The sequence below is a fragment of the Leishmania mexicana genome, chromosome 21, assembly GCF_000234665.1.
Source record: "Leishmania mexicana MHOM/GT/2001/U1103 complete genome, chromosome 21".
Taxonomy (NCBI): domain Eukaryota; phylum Euglenozoa; class Kinetoplastea; order Trypanosomatida; family Trypanosomatidae; genus Leishmania; species Leishmania mexicana.
In genome coordinates this window covers 351,783-367,754 of record NC_018325.1, presented here as the reverse complement: position 1 = coordinate 367,754, position 15,972 = coordinate 351,783, and the positions used below count along the sequence as shown (strand labels likewise).

Genomic DNA, 15,972 nt, shown 5'->3' with positions numbered 1-15,972 from the left:
ACACACACCGATATATATATATATATACACTCACCACACGTATTGCATCGCGGAGGGGACACCGAGGACAGAGTAGACTCGGTGGGATGGGCAGGGGGAAGGGTGCAGGAAGAGCAGGTAAGGCAGAAGAAAGGGAGACACGTAGGCAGGTTCCACCTCCCCCCTCCCCCATCATCCCATGTCAGGAATCACAGAACTTGCTACACCACGCACCAGGATGAAGCATGGGGTCTCTCCACAATGAAGGAGCGGCAGCGATAGTAGCACTCCTCTCCCCCCTCCGACTATAGCGTGTGTGTGTGTGTGTGTGTGTGCATATTCGGGGGGACGGAGGGAGGCGGAAGGGGGAGAGACACCGCTCTGCTGCACACCGGCAGAGAGACTGGGGAGAAGAGAGGAGGGGCGGGAAGAGGTGTACGGCAGCAGGGGAGGGAGGGGGGAGGGGCTTCGCCACATGCGCCTCTCTGTCGCCGCCACCACAACCCAGCTCTAGCGCTCGTACTCCGTCACGAGCGCCTCGATGACAGCACTATTCAGCACGTTCCATGAGCGATGCTCGCCATAGTTGGTGCTGTACACTGCACCCGGAACGTGAACGACCACATCGCCGTCGCTGCCATCTTGAGCGCCTGGTGCGGATTCCGCGATACTGTCTACGTATTCCAAGAGGTGGCACATGGTGGGGAAGGCTGTTACCGCCGCCATCGTCTTGCGCTCCGAGAAGGAGGACACCTCCGTGAGCATGCTGGTGTACAGAGCGTGAAAGTCGCTTGGGATGACCTTGCGCTGTGTGTCTGGCCGCACGTCAGCGGCATCAACAATGCTTGCCTCACCTGAATCACTGGCGAATAGGGAGGTAGAGCCGACAGCCGCCTCGGAAGCGGGCCACGACTTGAGCAGCTTGTTACCCAGTGCGGCAATCATCTGCGTCGCCTGCTGGACGTGGGCAGCGGTGGCGCACAGGTCTAATTCCACGGGCACAACGTGCGACCTTCTTGCCGCCGCGCCGCAAGCGCTGCGATCAGCGAGCGGCGCCTCCACATCGCTGACCTCCGTCATCACACGTCGTGCAGCGCTCCACGCGACGGCAGCGCTGAAGAGGGCGGCGGCCTCGGCGCTTGTCACGTTCACGTTCGTGCTGTTCAGCCCACTCAGTGCGACTGTGGCGTTCGGCACGACAATGAGCGACATGTGGACGACACTGCCGTCAGCGCCGCGGCGTCGCGCTGGGAGCGTTCGCGTGGTGGTGCCAGGCTGGTCCGTGCGTGAGCTGTTCATGTCCTTGCCAGTCAACGCGGATTCGGCGCCACTGCTACATGCCTCGTTCTCCTCCGCCTCCTTCGCTTGTTGCAGCCCTGCCACAACGGCGTCGAGGTACCAGCCCAGCGGGCCTGCACCACTCAAGTGCGGTAGGCACCGGCGCGCCGTCGCGGCCGACAGCATCGGCGGCACCTGCTGTGCATCCAGCACCACCACCGCGTATGTGTTTCTTGTCAGCGCTGAAGCTGACCCAGGCATGATTGCACCACTGCTGTCGGCGCTGGAGGCACCGGACGCTACACGCAGCACCACCGTCTGCGAGACGGCGTTCACCTGGCGCACACCCCGCACGCAGGTGCGGGGCAGAAGGTTCGAAAACAAGGTCGCATGCCCCGCCGACGGGGCCACGGAGGACACACCAACGCAGTTGGAGCCCGCGTGTGGTGGGTAGAGATGGTCAAAGTTGGAGGACAGATCCGCATCAACGGCGATGTGCAGCGTGCAGCCCGGCAACGTCACCATTCTCGGCAACGACGCACTGTGGTGGAGAATCACTTGGGTGCACGCGTCCACATTCACGTGCGCGTGGCCAGGCAGACGAGGAGAGGGGGAAAGATGGGTAAGAGCGTCTGTAGCGAAGATGGTGCGAGTGTTGGGACGACTCCACACATGGAACCACCCACATGCGCGACGCAGTACGTGCGAGTCTGCGCATTCAAGTGCCCGGGGCATGTTCAACAAGGAACAGTGAGAGCCTCGCGCGCGCACCAATGCGGGAGCCTCGCGCCGCAGCCTCGCGGGCCCTCTTCTCCCTTCGTCGAGCTCGCGCACGCCCCTTCGTGAAGATGCGCTCCAGGGACGCAGACGGACATGCACAGCAGGAAGCGCTCGCACACACGCACACACACACACACGCACACACACACAAAGCCCCCTACACGACGGCATATTCTCGCGCCAGTCCTTTACTGTTGAAGAGAAGAAGATGCACTGGCCCACCACACGTGGCGCCGCGCTGCTGCGTCCTTTCCCCGCCCTCCCGCTCAAGCATGTCGACAAACTCTGAGTACAGCGCTGTCAGGTGGTCTGGCACGACCACCGCAACAAGCGCCAAGGGGCGTGCTGGCGGTGACTGAGGCACCGACATGAACGCTGCAGCCGCTGCTGACCACGCATTGGCGGTGTAGTCGACCGTCGGTCGGCGTCGGAGGAGCAGATGGCGCACGGCGGCCTGCACCTGCACATAGGATGGAATATAGGAGTCTACGCGGCAGCATTCCCAGTAGGTGACGACGGGCAAAGAAGGCGGCAGCGATGGCGATGGCGATGGCGCAGCAGGTTGGGCTGACGAGGCGTCCGCCTTCGTGGAAGCTGAGAGGGCCGCCGACATCGTGTTACGAGCGGCAGTGGTGACGGCGCGGAAGGAGCCACACGCGCGACAGCCCAGCAGAGGCGCCACCTCCCCGAGGCACGGTCGTACAAGTGTCTCTGCCGCATCTTGCCCCATGAGGGTGACGTGGATGTCGAAGGCGTCGACCGCTGCCTCGTCAGGCCGCTTGGCACCCGCGCCTATCCCAGCGTACGGCTCCGCAGAGGGTGGTGTGTTCGATAACAGACTCGCTTCCCACAGCGGTGCCCAGGTAGGATGCCGGAGCTTCGGATGCTGGTGCGAGAAGGCGAGGTAGCGCAGAGCGCTCAGTGACTGAGTGACACTGTGAACAACGGCGGAGGTCATGGCCGCAGCGTCGCTGCTTCGGTCTAGATGCGTGTTACTGCTGCCCTCGCCGTCCTGATCTCCAAACAGGTCTGCCAAGGACTCGGTGAGCAGGGGGGCAAGGAGGCGCTGGACCAGCAGCGACCGCAAGTGCGCGCGTACCTTCTCCTGCACCTCCGCAAGGCAGTAGGGCAGCGTGACGAGCGCGCTGTCGCTGGTGTCGGCAAGAAGAGCTGCTGTCGGGCAGCTGTGCCTAGAGAGCACCTGAGCCGAGCAAGAAGAGGTTGCCAGAGAGGGATCAGCGCGGCGCGCTGCTGGCACTGCGGCTATCTCGCCGCAGTGGGAAGCCGCCAAGGTGCTGTGCCACTGGCAATGACAACGTGCCGCAGACGCAAGCGGCGTTTCGTGGAAGGCTGTGGTGCGGTGCCGCCTCGCCGGGAGCGCGCTCAACCTAAAAACGCTGAGCATCGAGAGATGTGTGCATGTGCCAGTGCTTGCACGCGGGCCTGTCTGTGTCGGGCCTGGAGAATGCACAGTGCTGCAGTCCCTTGTAGAGGGTGTGCGCACGCCGAGAAGATGGCTGATAAGGCGGGAAAAGAATGCAAGCACGGAGTATGCGGTAGGAAGATAGGGCGAAGTCGTCCCTGGTGTTGGGAAGGGGGCAGAGCCGCTGTGGCACGGTAACCACAACACCGCTAAGGGGGTGTGCGTCGGTGAAAAGCACATGAAGGTGGGGAGATGGCTGTCCGACGGCGCCCCTCCCCACGAGGCCAGCCGTCACGGCATGGGGCGGAAAGAAGAGCAGTCCCCCTCCCCCTCAACCACCCCCCCTCCCTCGGTCTCTCCCGCATCGCTCAAGCACACACACCGAGACGCACATCGTTATCATCCATCACCGATGCGCGCACCGGCCTGCACGTGACCTGGCAGTGGGGCGGCGGTAACGGGAAGGGAGAAACGATCGTACCACAGGCAAGGCCCTCTTGTCACCCCCGCGAATCTCCAAAATACTTGCCGAGTGGGTTGGCGCTGTGCTGCTGCTGCTGTTGTGGAGAGGGAGCTGTGCTGTGGCCGAGGCTCGCGTGTTCGCTTCGTTCATTCTTTTTTCTTTGGTGATTACCCTTTCTCGATGATGTGCAGCACACTCGTGCGTGCGCGCACAAGTGTGCGTGTGTGTAAGAGTTGGGCGGCGAGGGCGCGGAGAGAACAGGGCGTAAACACACACACAGACATACGGCGCCCACTCCCCCCCCTTCCGCCTCTGAGTCTGCTGGTGTGCATGTGCGAGGCGGGCGTTGGTGAAGCATCACGGCGTCGAAAGCCTGGACACGTACTGCGTCAGTCCATCACCTCATTCGCCCCCTCTCCTTTCTTCTGAAGTAGAAGGGACGAGAGGGTGGGCGGCCTCACGGGGTGATCCGCTTCGGGTCGCGTGGGAACAGTGACACCTGCCGGATGTCGCTGAGGCCGAGGAAGAAGAGGGCAATGCGCTCGAGCCCCAGGCCGAAGCCGCCGTGTGGCCACGCGCCGTAGCGGAAGGAGTCAACATAGTCCTTCACGCTCACCTTGTCCACCTTCTTCGCCGACAGTCGCTGCTCCAGCAGCTCGATCTGGTGGACACGCTGTGCGCCACTGCAGATCTCCTCCCCACGTAGGTACATGTCGTAGCTCCGCGTTGGGCCATCCGGCATCGATGGGTCCACCGGCATCGTGTAAAAAGGCCTGACAGAGGAAGGAAAGCCGTCGATCACGTAGAGGTCGACCCCGTAGCGCTCCTTTATCAGCTGGCCAAGGCGGCGCTCCTGCGGCAGCGTAAAGTCCTCAATGGGCCGTGTGCAGTCCGCCATGGCCTCTGGCCCACCGCAGTCCGCCAGCAGCTGCGACGCGTTTGCGAAGCTCATGCGCAGCACGCGGCACCCGCTACCGTCGCCGCCCACGCGAGCGTGATAGGGATCCACGTGCGCGGAGATTTTGAACGGTGTCCGCGTCGTCGGAGAGGTGTCTGTGGTGATCCCCAAGGACGCCATGCGCTCCAGTGCAACCTGGCAGCACACATCACGCGGCGCGTGGCCGTGACTGCCACAGCGAGGCGGCTCCGCAGCGGTGGCAGGTTGCGGATCACCGCCACCGTTTTCCAGGCCTTCCCCTTGCTGCTGTTGCTGCTTCCAGAGAGCATCGATAAGGTTGCCGTGCTGCTGTGTGAGGTGCGCCAGAACGGCGCACATGACTGGCTCCAGCACGTCGAGCACCTCCGTGTGGCTGTCTTTGACCACCATCTCACCATCAAGACCAACAAACTCCGTCAAGTGCCGATGCGTCAGACTATTCTCGGCACGAAACACCGGCCCGACCTCAAACACCCGCATCGCGTCGCCCATCACCATCATCTGCTTGTGCAGCTGCGGTGACTGCGCCAGGTACGCCTTGCGCTCAAAGTAGTCCACCCGGAACACGTTGCTGCCGCCCTCCGAAGCGGCCCCAAGCAGCTTCGGCGTGTGCACCTCGATGAAGTCGCGTGCGAGAAGCTCGTTGCGGAAGCTCTGCCCGAGGGCTGACACGAGCCGCGACGTCGCGATCATTTTTTCGGTGCGGAGGTCCATAACGCGGTGGTTGAGGCGGGTGTCCAGCTTTGCGTTGGTGTCGTGATACGGAAACGGTAGCGGGGTGCCCGCCTGACTGACGACATGCAGCGCCGTCACCTGCAGTTCCCACCCCTGGCACGTGGTCGACTGCACAGGGGTGTCCGCGCGGCGCACGACGCCCGTGACATCGACAATGGACTCTGGTGTAATACTCTTCGCCTGCTTCGTCAGCTCTTTGCCCTCGCACACTGCCTGCACGGACTCCAGCGGCGGCTGCCGGAGGTGAAGAAAGGCAAGCTTGCCGCGGCCGCGCATCCGTTCTAAGCGAGCCCGCACGGTGACCTCGTCGCCTTCGCGAACGCATCCACTCTCAACGCAGCTGCCGTGAAAGGCGGCGCGGAGGGAAGCAATGGAGGCGCCGTGTGCAGTCAGGCACGCCCTGCCGCAGCCGCCTCCCGAGATGGCGCCGTTGGTCAACGTGCCTGCCGCCGTTGGGGCAGCAGATGGGGTAGAGGGTGGAAACGATGCGGAGCAATGGGGCGAGCTGATGCTGGAAGCACTTTGGGTACCGCTGGCGCTCGTACTGCAGAAGCGCTGCGCGGAGACCCGTGCGTTGGGAAGAGATGTCCATCTCTTGGGCACCGTTGGCGAAGACGAAACGGCGACGACTGCGGCCACAGCACAGGACGTGGGTCCGGCAACGCGACGCAGGCGACATGACACGCACGAGGCAAGCGACACCCGCAGCATCCGGCACTGTTGGACCTCGATCGCGCCTCTCCTTCCTCAGAGCACGTCGTGAAGGTGATGTGTGCCCCGCAGGAAGGACGAGGAGGGGTGTAGTCGGGAAGGGGGAGGGGTGCGACTGCCAAAACTCTCCTGCTGAACCGTCGGCGCGACACGTACGCGTGTGTGGGAGTGGGGGGGAGGCACCTGTACCTCTGCGTGTGCGCCTGCGCGCGTGTATAGGCTGGTGCGATGGCGACGGTACATGGCAGAGAAGGGATGAGATGACGGACAGAGAGAGGAGCGAAATGGTGCAGCGGCAGCAGCTGAGGAGTCGAGAACGATGGCGTGGATGGGTGGAGGAGGGGGGAGGACATAAACCATGCGAAACGCCGTGTCGCATGGTAGAGACGGCGTATGCTGCACAGGCCGAAGAAGGGGCACGTCGTGGCCGGCGCAGTCCTCCTCCGCTCCGCGGTCCCGTCTCGTGTGCGCTCGCGTCACTTTTCGGTCGGTTCTGGTCTGACAGCCGCGGATGCGCAATGTGGCGGTGGTGGGGGTGCCGGTGCACCCATGTGAGATAGACAGAGAGAGCGTGCTTGAGGGCGTGCGGCTGTCGAGGAGGGATGGGGAAGCGAGAGGCGACTTTGTGTGTCCTCAACACGTCATGCTTCCTCTGTGTGTCCGGGGTGCGTGCACCTTTGCGCGCCCCGGAATGCGTTGTGCGGAAAGGGTGCTGCGCGGGGATCACAGAACGAGAGCGCACACCCGCACACGCACGTGCATGCGCACAGACACGAGCTCGGCGGCACAAAGATAGATTAGGGCAGAGGCAGTGAGGAGGACGCACGCCTATCTGCTCGTCGCGTATCCCGTGCCGCGAAAGCGTAGGCGCGCCTTTTCTTGCGTCAACATGAGCGCCAACGCCCCTCCCTCCAGCCCCCTGTCACAGGCCCAACCTCGCGTGGCGCGATGGCAGCCGTAGACACACACGCACGCACCCGCCACAACAATGCATCGAGCCAGCCATCGGAGAGCAAGGCCGCTGCCTCAACTCGCGCCCTCACCGTGCCGGCCGCCACCGGGTGCGTCTCCCCCTCGCGGTGGCGCCCAGGCTCCCCACACCAGTGGGCGGTGTGTGAGGGCCGGGGGTGGGAGGCGCCCGCGTCACGGTGACACCCTGCTCACCATGTGGATGGTACAGATAGTGCTCACTGTCGCGGGTCACTCCGATGCAACGTCATCCAGGGCCCCACCGCCGACACCAGCAGCGATGCATCGCTCTGACCTCCCTCTCCTGCGGCGTAGGCACCTGACCCCGTCACTACCAGAAGTGGCTCTGGCGTTTGCCAGGGGATGGGGAGGAGGCTGCCTGGCTTCTTCCAGAGAAAGTGGGCACTGGACTCTGAGGTGCCGCGCACTGAGAGGCGTGGGTGTGTGCGCTACGCCCTCCTTCACCTGCCATCAGAGAGAAGAGGCACGTACAGCATCCAAATCACGGAAGGTGCGCCGCACCGCCACCCCCTCCCCCCCGCTTTCCACCGGCGTATGTACGCACTTCCGGGGAGAGTGCGACAGGCAAGTGAGCCCGAAACGCACAGGTGAAAGCACGCAGGGAGGGGAGCACGCGAAGCAGCAAGAAAGGTCGGCAGAAGAGCGCAGGCCCGAACCATGCGTACACGTGTAGGCGAACGTGCAGCGTGTCGGACCGGTTGCGCGAGTCGCCGCATGGCGCGGCCGGTCACCCGGCATCTCCCTCCCCCAGCGCTCCAGTCGCTCGTCTTTGGCAGGCGCAGGTGCCGTCGCTACCCGGAGTACGTCACTTCACGAGTCACAAGTTGGTCTGCCTCCTTGATGGTGGTGTACTGCTCCGGCAGCGCCAGCTCTCGCACCTCTTGATCGCCCCGTCCGGCATGCGCGCCATGACCGTGACGTTCACGTTGGACGCCATTCTCGTCACAATGGGTGTGTTACACTCCTCTGCGAGGTAGATCGTCAGCCCGTTCACCTTCGCCGCGTGCACGCCCAGCGCTGAAGTCTGAATGAGGGCCTCCTGCCGCTCCGTATCGCTGATCCGCACCGGGCCAACGCTGCTCGCCAGCTGCAGCTTCGAGTTCCGGCAGCGCTCCACAGCGACCCCCCTCACCCTCACCGGGATCGTCATGTAGGTGTTGAAGCAGTCTAGGATTCGGACGAGGTGGCTGCTGTCGAGCTTCTCCTCTGGCAGCACGACGAGCACCGGCTCCTGCTTCGCCCCTGAGGCGGGGCCGACAAGGGGCTGGTGGTAGTCCTGCACCGTCCACGTCTGCGTGACGGCGTCGAGCGTGCATTCTGGCGTCGGTTTCGACTGCTGCGCGTCTGCCGGTTGCGGCTCGGCGGACTTGGACGTCGTGCTTGGCGGCGGCATTGCTCCCACCACCAGAGCATCCTGTGTGCGACGCGTGGGTGGCGCTGGCGCTGCTGCGGATGAGGTTGTCGATGACGACGGGTGCGTCTGACGGCGCAGCACCTGCTCGGCCGCCGCTTGTGCGCGTCGCCAGACAGGTACAGCCTCTCCGCGGTCGCGTGGGGCAGAGGGCGGGCGTGGCCCGCTTATGAATCGGGGCATCGGTGACTCGAGCGACTCCCCCCATGGCACGGCTCTCGGGTAGCGGTATAGCACCAGTAGCACCACCCGCTCCAGTGCCTCGCGCAGCATTGCGGCCCACGTCACGGTCGCCTTGGCCAGCTCCTGCTGCCCAAGAGCGCAGCCATTCTGCTGCTGCTGCTGCTGCTGCACGTTCCCCCTCGCCGTGATCTTGTTCACGTACGTGTTGGCGCTCCTGAACGCTTCCTCGATCACGACACACGGCTCCGAGTCGGCTGCGAGCCACGTGAAGACATTGCCGGCCTCGAGCACCGCGTCCGCGTGCAGGCAGTCGTCCTCGCGGCGACGAATTACATCCTCACACGTGGCTGTCAGCTCGCTCAGCGACGTGTTCAGCGGCGCAAAGATTTTGGCCAGGCTTGGCCGATCCCTCGGTCCCTCGCTCGTCGCACGGACCGCCGCGAGACACTGTGTGTGCGCCTGTGCGACGCGCAGAACCACCTTAGACAGCGCCTCCACGTCCCTGTCGTGGACACGCGAGGCGACGCGCACCAGCGTCTCGAGCGGTGCCTCACCAACGTCTGACGGATGACAGAGATGGCGGCTGCGCACGACGGCGTGGCGGTTGTGGTGCGCGAACCAGGGCCCGTGCGGGTACGTCTTGGAGACAAAGTGTGACAGCGTACTCAAATCCACCTTTGCCTGATGCAGCCATGCCGGTAAGACGATGACGGCGCCAGCAACAGCGGTGTTCGACGCTGTGGGGCTCGTCGATGACGACGACAATGTTGCTCAGCCTGGCTCGGACGCTGACAGGGCGTGCGTCGACAAGCCACCGAGCTTCTGCGGCATAGATGTCAAGTAGCTCTGCAAATCTCCACCGCAAGCGATGGATCGATGCAAGACCCAGCCAAGCGACTCTATGAGGGCCCCGATGCACTGAAGAACGCCCTCAGCCAGCGATGGCGAGGAGGAGGCCTCCAGCGATGCCTTGGCGCGAGAGAAATTGCCCGCCTCCCGCTGCCGCTGCTGCGTGGCAGCCACGACGCCATCCTGCACTGTCGTGATGGCGCGGTCGTGCATGACCCGGAAGGTGTACACGCAGGCTTGGTATCGCCATCGTCGTCGTCCGCGGTGGCCGACGCTGCGGCTGCCTTCGGTCGAGAGTGGGTCTCCACGTAGGTGAGGAGGCGGGTGTGTTCGCGGAGCACCTCCTGCAGCGCGTTCTGCGCCGCCTCCACATGTGGCATGTTCAGGCTGCGCCCTGCTTTAGAAGCTCACGGAAGGCTACTTGCACCTCATCGAGGTTTGGTGCCGCCGCCTCTGGGCGCGGTGGCAGCGGCGCCTTCAGAGCCACCATGGCGCCCGTTGAGCAGAAGTGCACAGCACAAACCAAAACGCGGGGAGGGTGGCGAGGGAGCAGCGAGAGAGAGTGCTGACAAGGCGCTGAAAAGACGAAGGCGAAGGGGGAGGGAGGCGGGAGATGAACAAGTGCACACCTCCTGTGAGCAAAGGAGGAGGAGGAGGCGGCACGGCTGTCGACACCCCCCCCCTCACTGCCTTGCGACATGCACGGCTGTATGCCGCCTCCTGCGCCTTTTTCGCCTGTCTCGCCCACATGGCCAGCGGGAGAGGGAAGGGTCGAGGCAACCGTGCGTGTGTGTCTGTGTAGAGCGGCATACGGCGAGGCCAAGACGGGGGAAGGGTGGGGGCACGGCCAGGGGATGGTGTCTCTCAGGCAAAGAGGACCGTCACCCGAGCAACGGCAAGTGGGAGGGGGGAAGGGTTCATTGGAAGCAGCGGTGGCGAAGCAGGAAGCGAGAAGCGGAAACACAGTCGAAAACAAAACAAAGGGCGCAAGCAGATGCGCGCCAACGTGGGCGGAGTGGCGCGTGGACGAACGGCGACGGGGGGAGGCAGGTGCTCCATGGGCAGCGGGCGCGCCTCCACGAGGAAGGAGGCCCACACACCACAATGTAGCGCGGGCAAAGACGGAGGGCGAGCGAGGAGGGGACGGCTGAGCTGGAGAAGGGATCGGTTGAGGTCGTCGGCGGCTAACCCGTGCAGCGAAGACGCGCACAGCGCACACGCGCATGGGCATCGCTGCACCTGGAGTGGCACCGTTGCCTCGCAGCGGCCGCCTTACGTGGTGCCACACCCATCCCCCCCCCAACAGCCCATTCACCACTCAAATCCCTGCCTCACACCTCATCCTCTTCTGTGTGCGCCTCCGTTGGCGATCGGCGCGTTCGTGTGCGCCGCGCCATGGCCAGGACCGGCTCGAAAAACTGCAGCTCCTCTGCCAGTGCGAGGCCGTACCAACGCTGCGGGCACGGCCCAGGGAAGAGCGTGTGACCAAAGCGAGCAGTCATGATGCGTGTCCGTGCTGGCCCCCTCCGACTCGAGTCACCCACGCCGTCTCGGCTCCCGTCCCGCGCCGCCAGATGCTGGAAGGTGACACGGAAGTGAAAGGCGACGACGCGCGTCGGTCGCGCCCGTACGAGGCTGGGCAGCCCGGCGTAGTGCGTCGTCAGCACTGAGTGCACGCGGCGGTCGCTCAGGAGGAGCGCCGTGGCCCAGGCAAGACTGAAGCCTTGTGCGGTGGTAGTGCTGCGGCCGAGCTCGTCGATAAGGGCAACACTCTCAGCCGTCGCGGCGTGGGTCAGCTCGCTCAGCTCCATAAGCTCGCGCCGGAAAGAAGAGTGCATGATGCTGGGAAGCTCATCACACAGCATGTGGGCAAGGAGGCGGTCGGCAAGGAACAGCTGCGCGTGCTGCGCAGGCACAAAGCAGCCCGCCTGCGCAAGGGTGAAGTACTGTCCGAGAATTCGGAGCAAAGTCGTCTTGCCACACGCATTGGGGCCGGTGACGACACAAACCTCACCGTCGTCCCTACCCCACGACATCGTCAGACCACCGCTGGAGTCGCTGGCTGGCCTGGCCATGCCCACCACTTCCGCCCCTGTCAACCGCGCCGACAGTCCTGCACGCGCCACCGCGCGGCTTGGTGGCTGCCGCCGCTGGGTCGCGGAGGGGTGCAGCGCGTTCTCAAGACAGAGACGCACTCCAGAGGCGTGGCGCGTCGCTGTCGCCGTCGTCGCCGCCGCTGACGGCGTGCATGACGGCGTCGCTGCATCACTGGACATCTCGGACGTCCCCGCGGATGCGGCTGTTCCACCTCTCTGGTCCCCTACACCGGCAGCGGCGCTTGTGGCGTTGGTGTACTCGTCCATCTTGTCCCACGAAGCCCCGGCGCCGCCTGTCACTGAGGTGGCTCTCCGCCCTGTAGAAGCCACTGCCTCGCCATTCCCAGGTAGCTCTGCCATCGACGTGCGCACGTGTGGCGCCGTCGTCGACCCCGTCCGCAGCTCGACCAGCACCGGTCGCGTGCACTGATGTGTCAGCGAGTAGAGCGCAAAGCACAGCAGAGTGTCCAGCAGCGCCACCGATTCTACGGTAGCCTGCAGAGAGCCGAGGAACTCATGCTGGATGGCGCGGACGAGGGGTTGCACACTGTGCAGCTGCAGCTGCAGGACCGCGGCGACGCACTCCTGTGCCCGGGCGCAGCGGTAGTCGAGCTCCTCTGTGCTGCACCGCACTCTGCGGCGACGCAGCTGACGAGAGGCTGTGTGGTTCGTGCCGGACATGGAAGGGGAAAAAGGATCAATGGCGGAGGAGTCGAATCCGGCGCCGTCCGCATCGCTCGTGTGCCGTGACAGCTCCGCCGGAGGGGACGACGAGACAGTGCACAACGAGTCGCCGGCAGAAGTAGGCGGGTGCCACTGAGAGCAACGCAGGGTCCGCCCCTGACCCTGGTGCTGCTCCTGTTGCCGCCGCAGCTGCTGTTCACGCAGGGCAGAAAGATACAAAGCGAAGTGCGAGCCGCCTGCAAAGCGCCACGTGAAGGGACCGGCCTGCGCCTTCGCCTCCTCTGCAACGGCGTAGGAGAAGCAGTACAGCTTCACCGGGTCCGGCTCCAGGCGCAGCGAGAAGATCCGGTACGTCGCGCGCAGCTCCGCCGCGTAGGAGGTGATGTCGGAGATGCGGAGGCTCAGCCGCGTGCGAAGTGCGTCCAGCTCGCCGCTATGCGGAGCCTGCACAAGGAAACACATGCGAAGGAGCCGCAAAAAGACGGCTGCGACGCGCTGCGACCGCTCCTGCGGGTGCCGAGGTGAGTCCAGTGCGGCGCCGTCGTCGCTGCGCAGTCGTCGTCGCCGCCGTTGCGGAAGCTGCTGCTGCTGCGCCACCGCAGACACGCACGGCGGGATTTGTGGGCTACCGGTGTCGGCACCATGCAGCGCTCCGTAGTGCGCGGCGCTCCTCTCATGGTCCCCGACGACCGACGGCAGCACGGAGCGCTCGAGGTAGGTGCCCATGAGGGTCTCCAGCTCGGGGAAGCGGCACTGCCCTAGCGCGGTGGCGATGCTGTGCAGTACTGAAGGGTGCGCTGCGGTGCTGCGCAGATCGTGGGACGGCGCCGCCGCGTCTGAGCCGCCACTCGGCAGTAGTGATGGTGTCGATGACGGTACGCCTTCTCTATACACTGGTGCCTGCACTCCCAGCAGCGGCCCCAGGTAGGCCTTGAGCTGTACGTGTAGTTGCTCCAGGTGGGGCAGAGCGCTCCAGAGCAGCTGCAGCGACTCCAGGTACGACTGCTGCTGAGCGCTGCTTCTCTCGCGTCGTGATCGATGGGTCAGTGTCGCCGTCAAGCGCTCCAGGTCAAGCGCGGCGGTATGCCGTAGAAGTGTGCGCAGCATGTGAAGTCGCCTCGGCTCGCAGAGAAGCCATTCGACAGCGTCGTGGCGGCCTTGGACAGCAACGCAGTCGCGCAGCGGTTGGAGAAGAGTGCGGCGGAGGTAGCGCTGGCCCATGACCGTGCAGGCGCGTGGGATGGCGTCCACAAGCGCGACCGTCTGCAGCAGTGGCAGTTCGGCAAGGTCGTGGCCGAAAAACATCACCGTCTGCGCCGCTCCATATCGCTGAGCGCGCACCCGCTGCTGCCGGTCGGCCCTCTCACTGCCGCTCGCTGCGTTGCGCATGAACTCCATCGGCGCCGCCGCCGCCGCTGACACGCACGCGGTGTCCGGAATAATCTGCAGCGCCCGTGCCGTGGTGCGGGAGACCTCCATGTAATGCTCCAGCGCCTCTGCCCGCACGCGCACGGAGCCTGGCAGCAGGTGCATATCGTTCACGTGCTCCATGTACAAGACGACTGCGTTAGCGGCCGCCACGCACAGGTAGCGGTCTGTGTCCTCAATGCACAGTGACGCCTCGGTCGACGACTTCAGCTGCGACAGTCGCCGCACCCCCTCCTCCGCATTGTAGAAGCAGCGCTGCACGCTTGTGAAGGTCATGTGGGCGCCGTGCTGCCGCAGCACCGCTTGCACCAGCTCACTGTCGACGGCGGTCGATGGGACAAGCACCTCGACCGGGTTGCGTGTGTGCAGCAGCGATGCTGTCTTGAAGAAGGTGGCCGTGTCCCCGTACTGGAAGAGAGACACGGTCAGCGACGGCAACTCGCAGAGCGCGACGCCGACCTCCTTGGCGTTGTTGAAGATAAGCGCCGCAACGCAGCACGGTTCGGCTTGGGCCGCCGCGGCAGAGGCGGCTGTGGCAACCATCGCCGACGCTCCTGTCGCGCTGGCAAAGGTCGCCGTACTAGAGACGGCAGACGTGGCAGCAGCAGCCCGCCTTCCGTGCCGGAAGGCTGCCGAGCCGCCGGCGCAAGGCGAGCCAGCGAAGCCGCCGGTGACGGAGGGAGAGTGGAAAAAGAGGGCGGCGGCCGAAGCAGCTGATCGATGCCGCGCTGAGTTGAGGTGGCGGGCACCGTCCGAAATGGAGCTGTACTCATGCATCGGCTGCTGCCCTTGGTCGGAGTGCTCGTGCAGCGGTGAGGGAGGGCGTGGTGGCGGCGGCGGAGCAACCAGCTGCCTGTTCGTGTAGCGCCCATCGACGTCATGCGGCGTGTGAGCGGCAAGCTTGATGCCGACAGCTGCCTGGCGGCGGTCTTCACAACTCGCGTACGCCGCATGGTGAAGCCAGGAAGCGTCCTGGGCCGCCGCTGTCGTCGTTTGCACGGCCTCGCTGCGCTCCACAGGGGCGATCGACTGAGTCACGGGCCACGGCGTCGCTCCTCGGCAGTCGTTCATGGGGTTGCCGTGCGTCGGTGGCGGCGGACGGTGCCGAGTTCGACGAGCTCCTGGCATACCAGGGTCGTACCGCATGGTTGCGTCACCTTTCCAGGCATCCTCCACCGCGCCAGCCGCCATCTCCGCAGAGTAAGCTGTATGCATCGCATACGGTACGGCGGTGGCGCCTGCTCCAAACACTCCTCCAGCTGCTCCGGAGCCCATAGTACCGCTGGCTCGTAGCTGTGACAGCAGCAGCTGATGCGGGCCGCGCGAGCCATGCCGCCACGGAGCGGTTGTCCCCGGAGGTCCCACTGACTCTGAGTTGTTTGCCTCGGTGGGCGCATTCTCGGCACGTGACCACCCGCCACCGTCTCCGCTATACACTGACGTGTAGGGATACGACTCGTAGTATGTCTGTGCCGCTGCCGGCGTGGGCGGTAGCGGGAAGCAGCGCACGGGCTGCGACGCCACAGTGTAGTGCGACGACGCGGGACAGAAACCGCTGGTCGTGGGAGTGACGAAGAGCCCATGTGCAGGCGGCGGTACTGCCCTGTGGTACGCGCACCCCGAAAACGGCCCGCCAACCCCGCCGTCTGCAAGCGTGTGCGATGGGGCTGTAACAGCAGCAGCAGCAGCAGTGGTAGCAGCAGCGAAAACGCGTCCGTGCCTCCGTGACGCCGCCAGAGGCGGCGGCGCTGGTGCATGTGGCGGCCCGTACAACTCGTTCCACGCAGTGGGCGAGGTAAACATCTGCGCATGTCTCTCTGTCTCCACCTCAGCCGCCCTCCGCCCCAGACTCGCCTTGCGTGGTCCCCCTCCCTGCTCTCGAGGGACGGGAGGGCGAACGTGTACAGCAACAGATAGAAGAGGGGATGTGGACGTGCAGACGCTAGTCGCGCACACCTGTGCGTGCGCACGCCTGTGGCTACCGTCGTCGTCCGTCTACGGCGAAATCATGCAACTCTGCGGATG

The 15,972-nt window shown here is 64.8% G+C and overlaps 4 protein-coding genes and 1 pseudogene across 4 annotated transcripts, besides 1 other annotated feature; all 5 read right to left on the bottom strand.

Annotated features, from left to right (window-relative positions):
- Positions 1–489: 489 nt before the first annotated feature.
- Positions 490–1,782, bottom strand: LMXM_21_0905 (conserved hypothetical protein; the record flags this gene model as incomplete). Its single annotated transcript, XM_003875297.1, has 1 exon — positions 490–1,782. The coding sequence occupies one exon, from the start codon at positions 1,780–1,782 to the stop codon at positions 490–492; it is 1,293 nt and encodes a 430-aa protein (XP_003875346.1).
- Positions 1,783–2,194: 412 nt separating this feature from the next.
- Positions 2,195–3,442, bottom strand: LMXM_21_0901 (hypothetical protein; the record flags this gene model as incomplete). Its single annotated transcript, XM_003875296.1, has 1 exon — positions 2,195–3,442. One exon carries the CDS (start codon positions 3,440–3,442, stop codon positions 2,195–2,197), a length of 1,248 nt encoding a protein of 415 aa, XP_003875345.1.
- Positions 3,443–4,380: 938 nt separating this feature from the next.
- On the bottom strand, positions 4,381–6,306 carry LMXM_21_0895 (putative aspartyl-tRNA synthetase; the record flags this gene model as incomplete). The annotated part of the gene is made up of 1 exon (XM_003875295.1): positions 4,381–6,306. One exon carries the CDS (start codon positions 6,304–6,306, stop codon positions 4,381–4,383), a length of 1,926 nt encoding a protein of 641 aa, XP_003875344.1.
- Positions 6,307–8,113: 1,807 nt separating this feature from the next.
- LMXM_21_0891 lies at positions 8,114–9,952 on the bottom strand (annotated as a pseudogene).
- Positions 8,114–9,952: a sequence feature.
- Positions 9,953–11,070: 1,118 nt separating this feature from the next.
- On the bottom strand, positions 11,071–15,162 carry LMXM_21_0885 (putative mis-match repair protein; the record flags this gene model as incomplete). Its single annotated transcript, XM_003875294.1, has 1 exon — positions 11,071–15,162. The coding sequence occupies one exon, from the start codon at positions 15,160–15,162 to the stop codon at positions 11,071–11,073; it is 4,092 nt and encodes a 1,363-aa protein (XP_003875343.1).
- Positions 15,163–15,972: the final 810 nt, after the last annotated feature.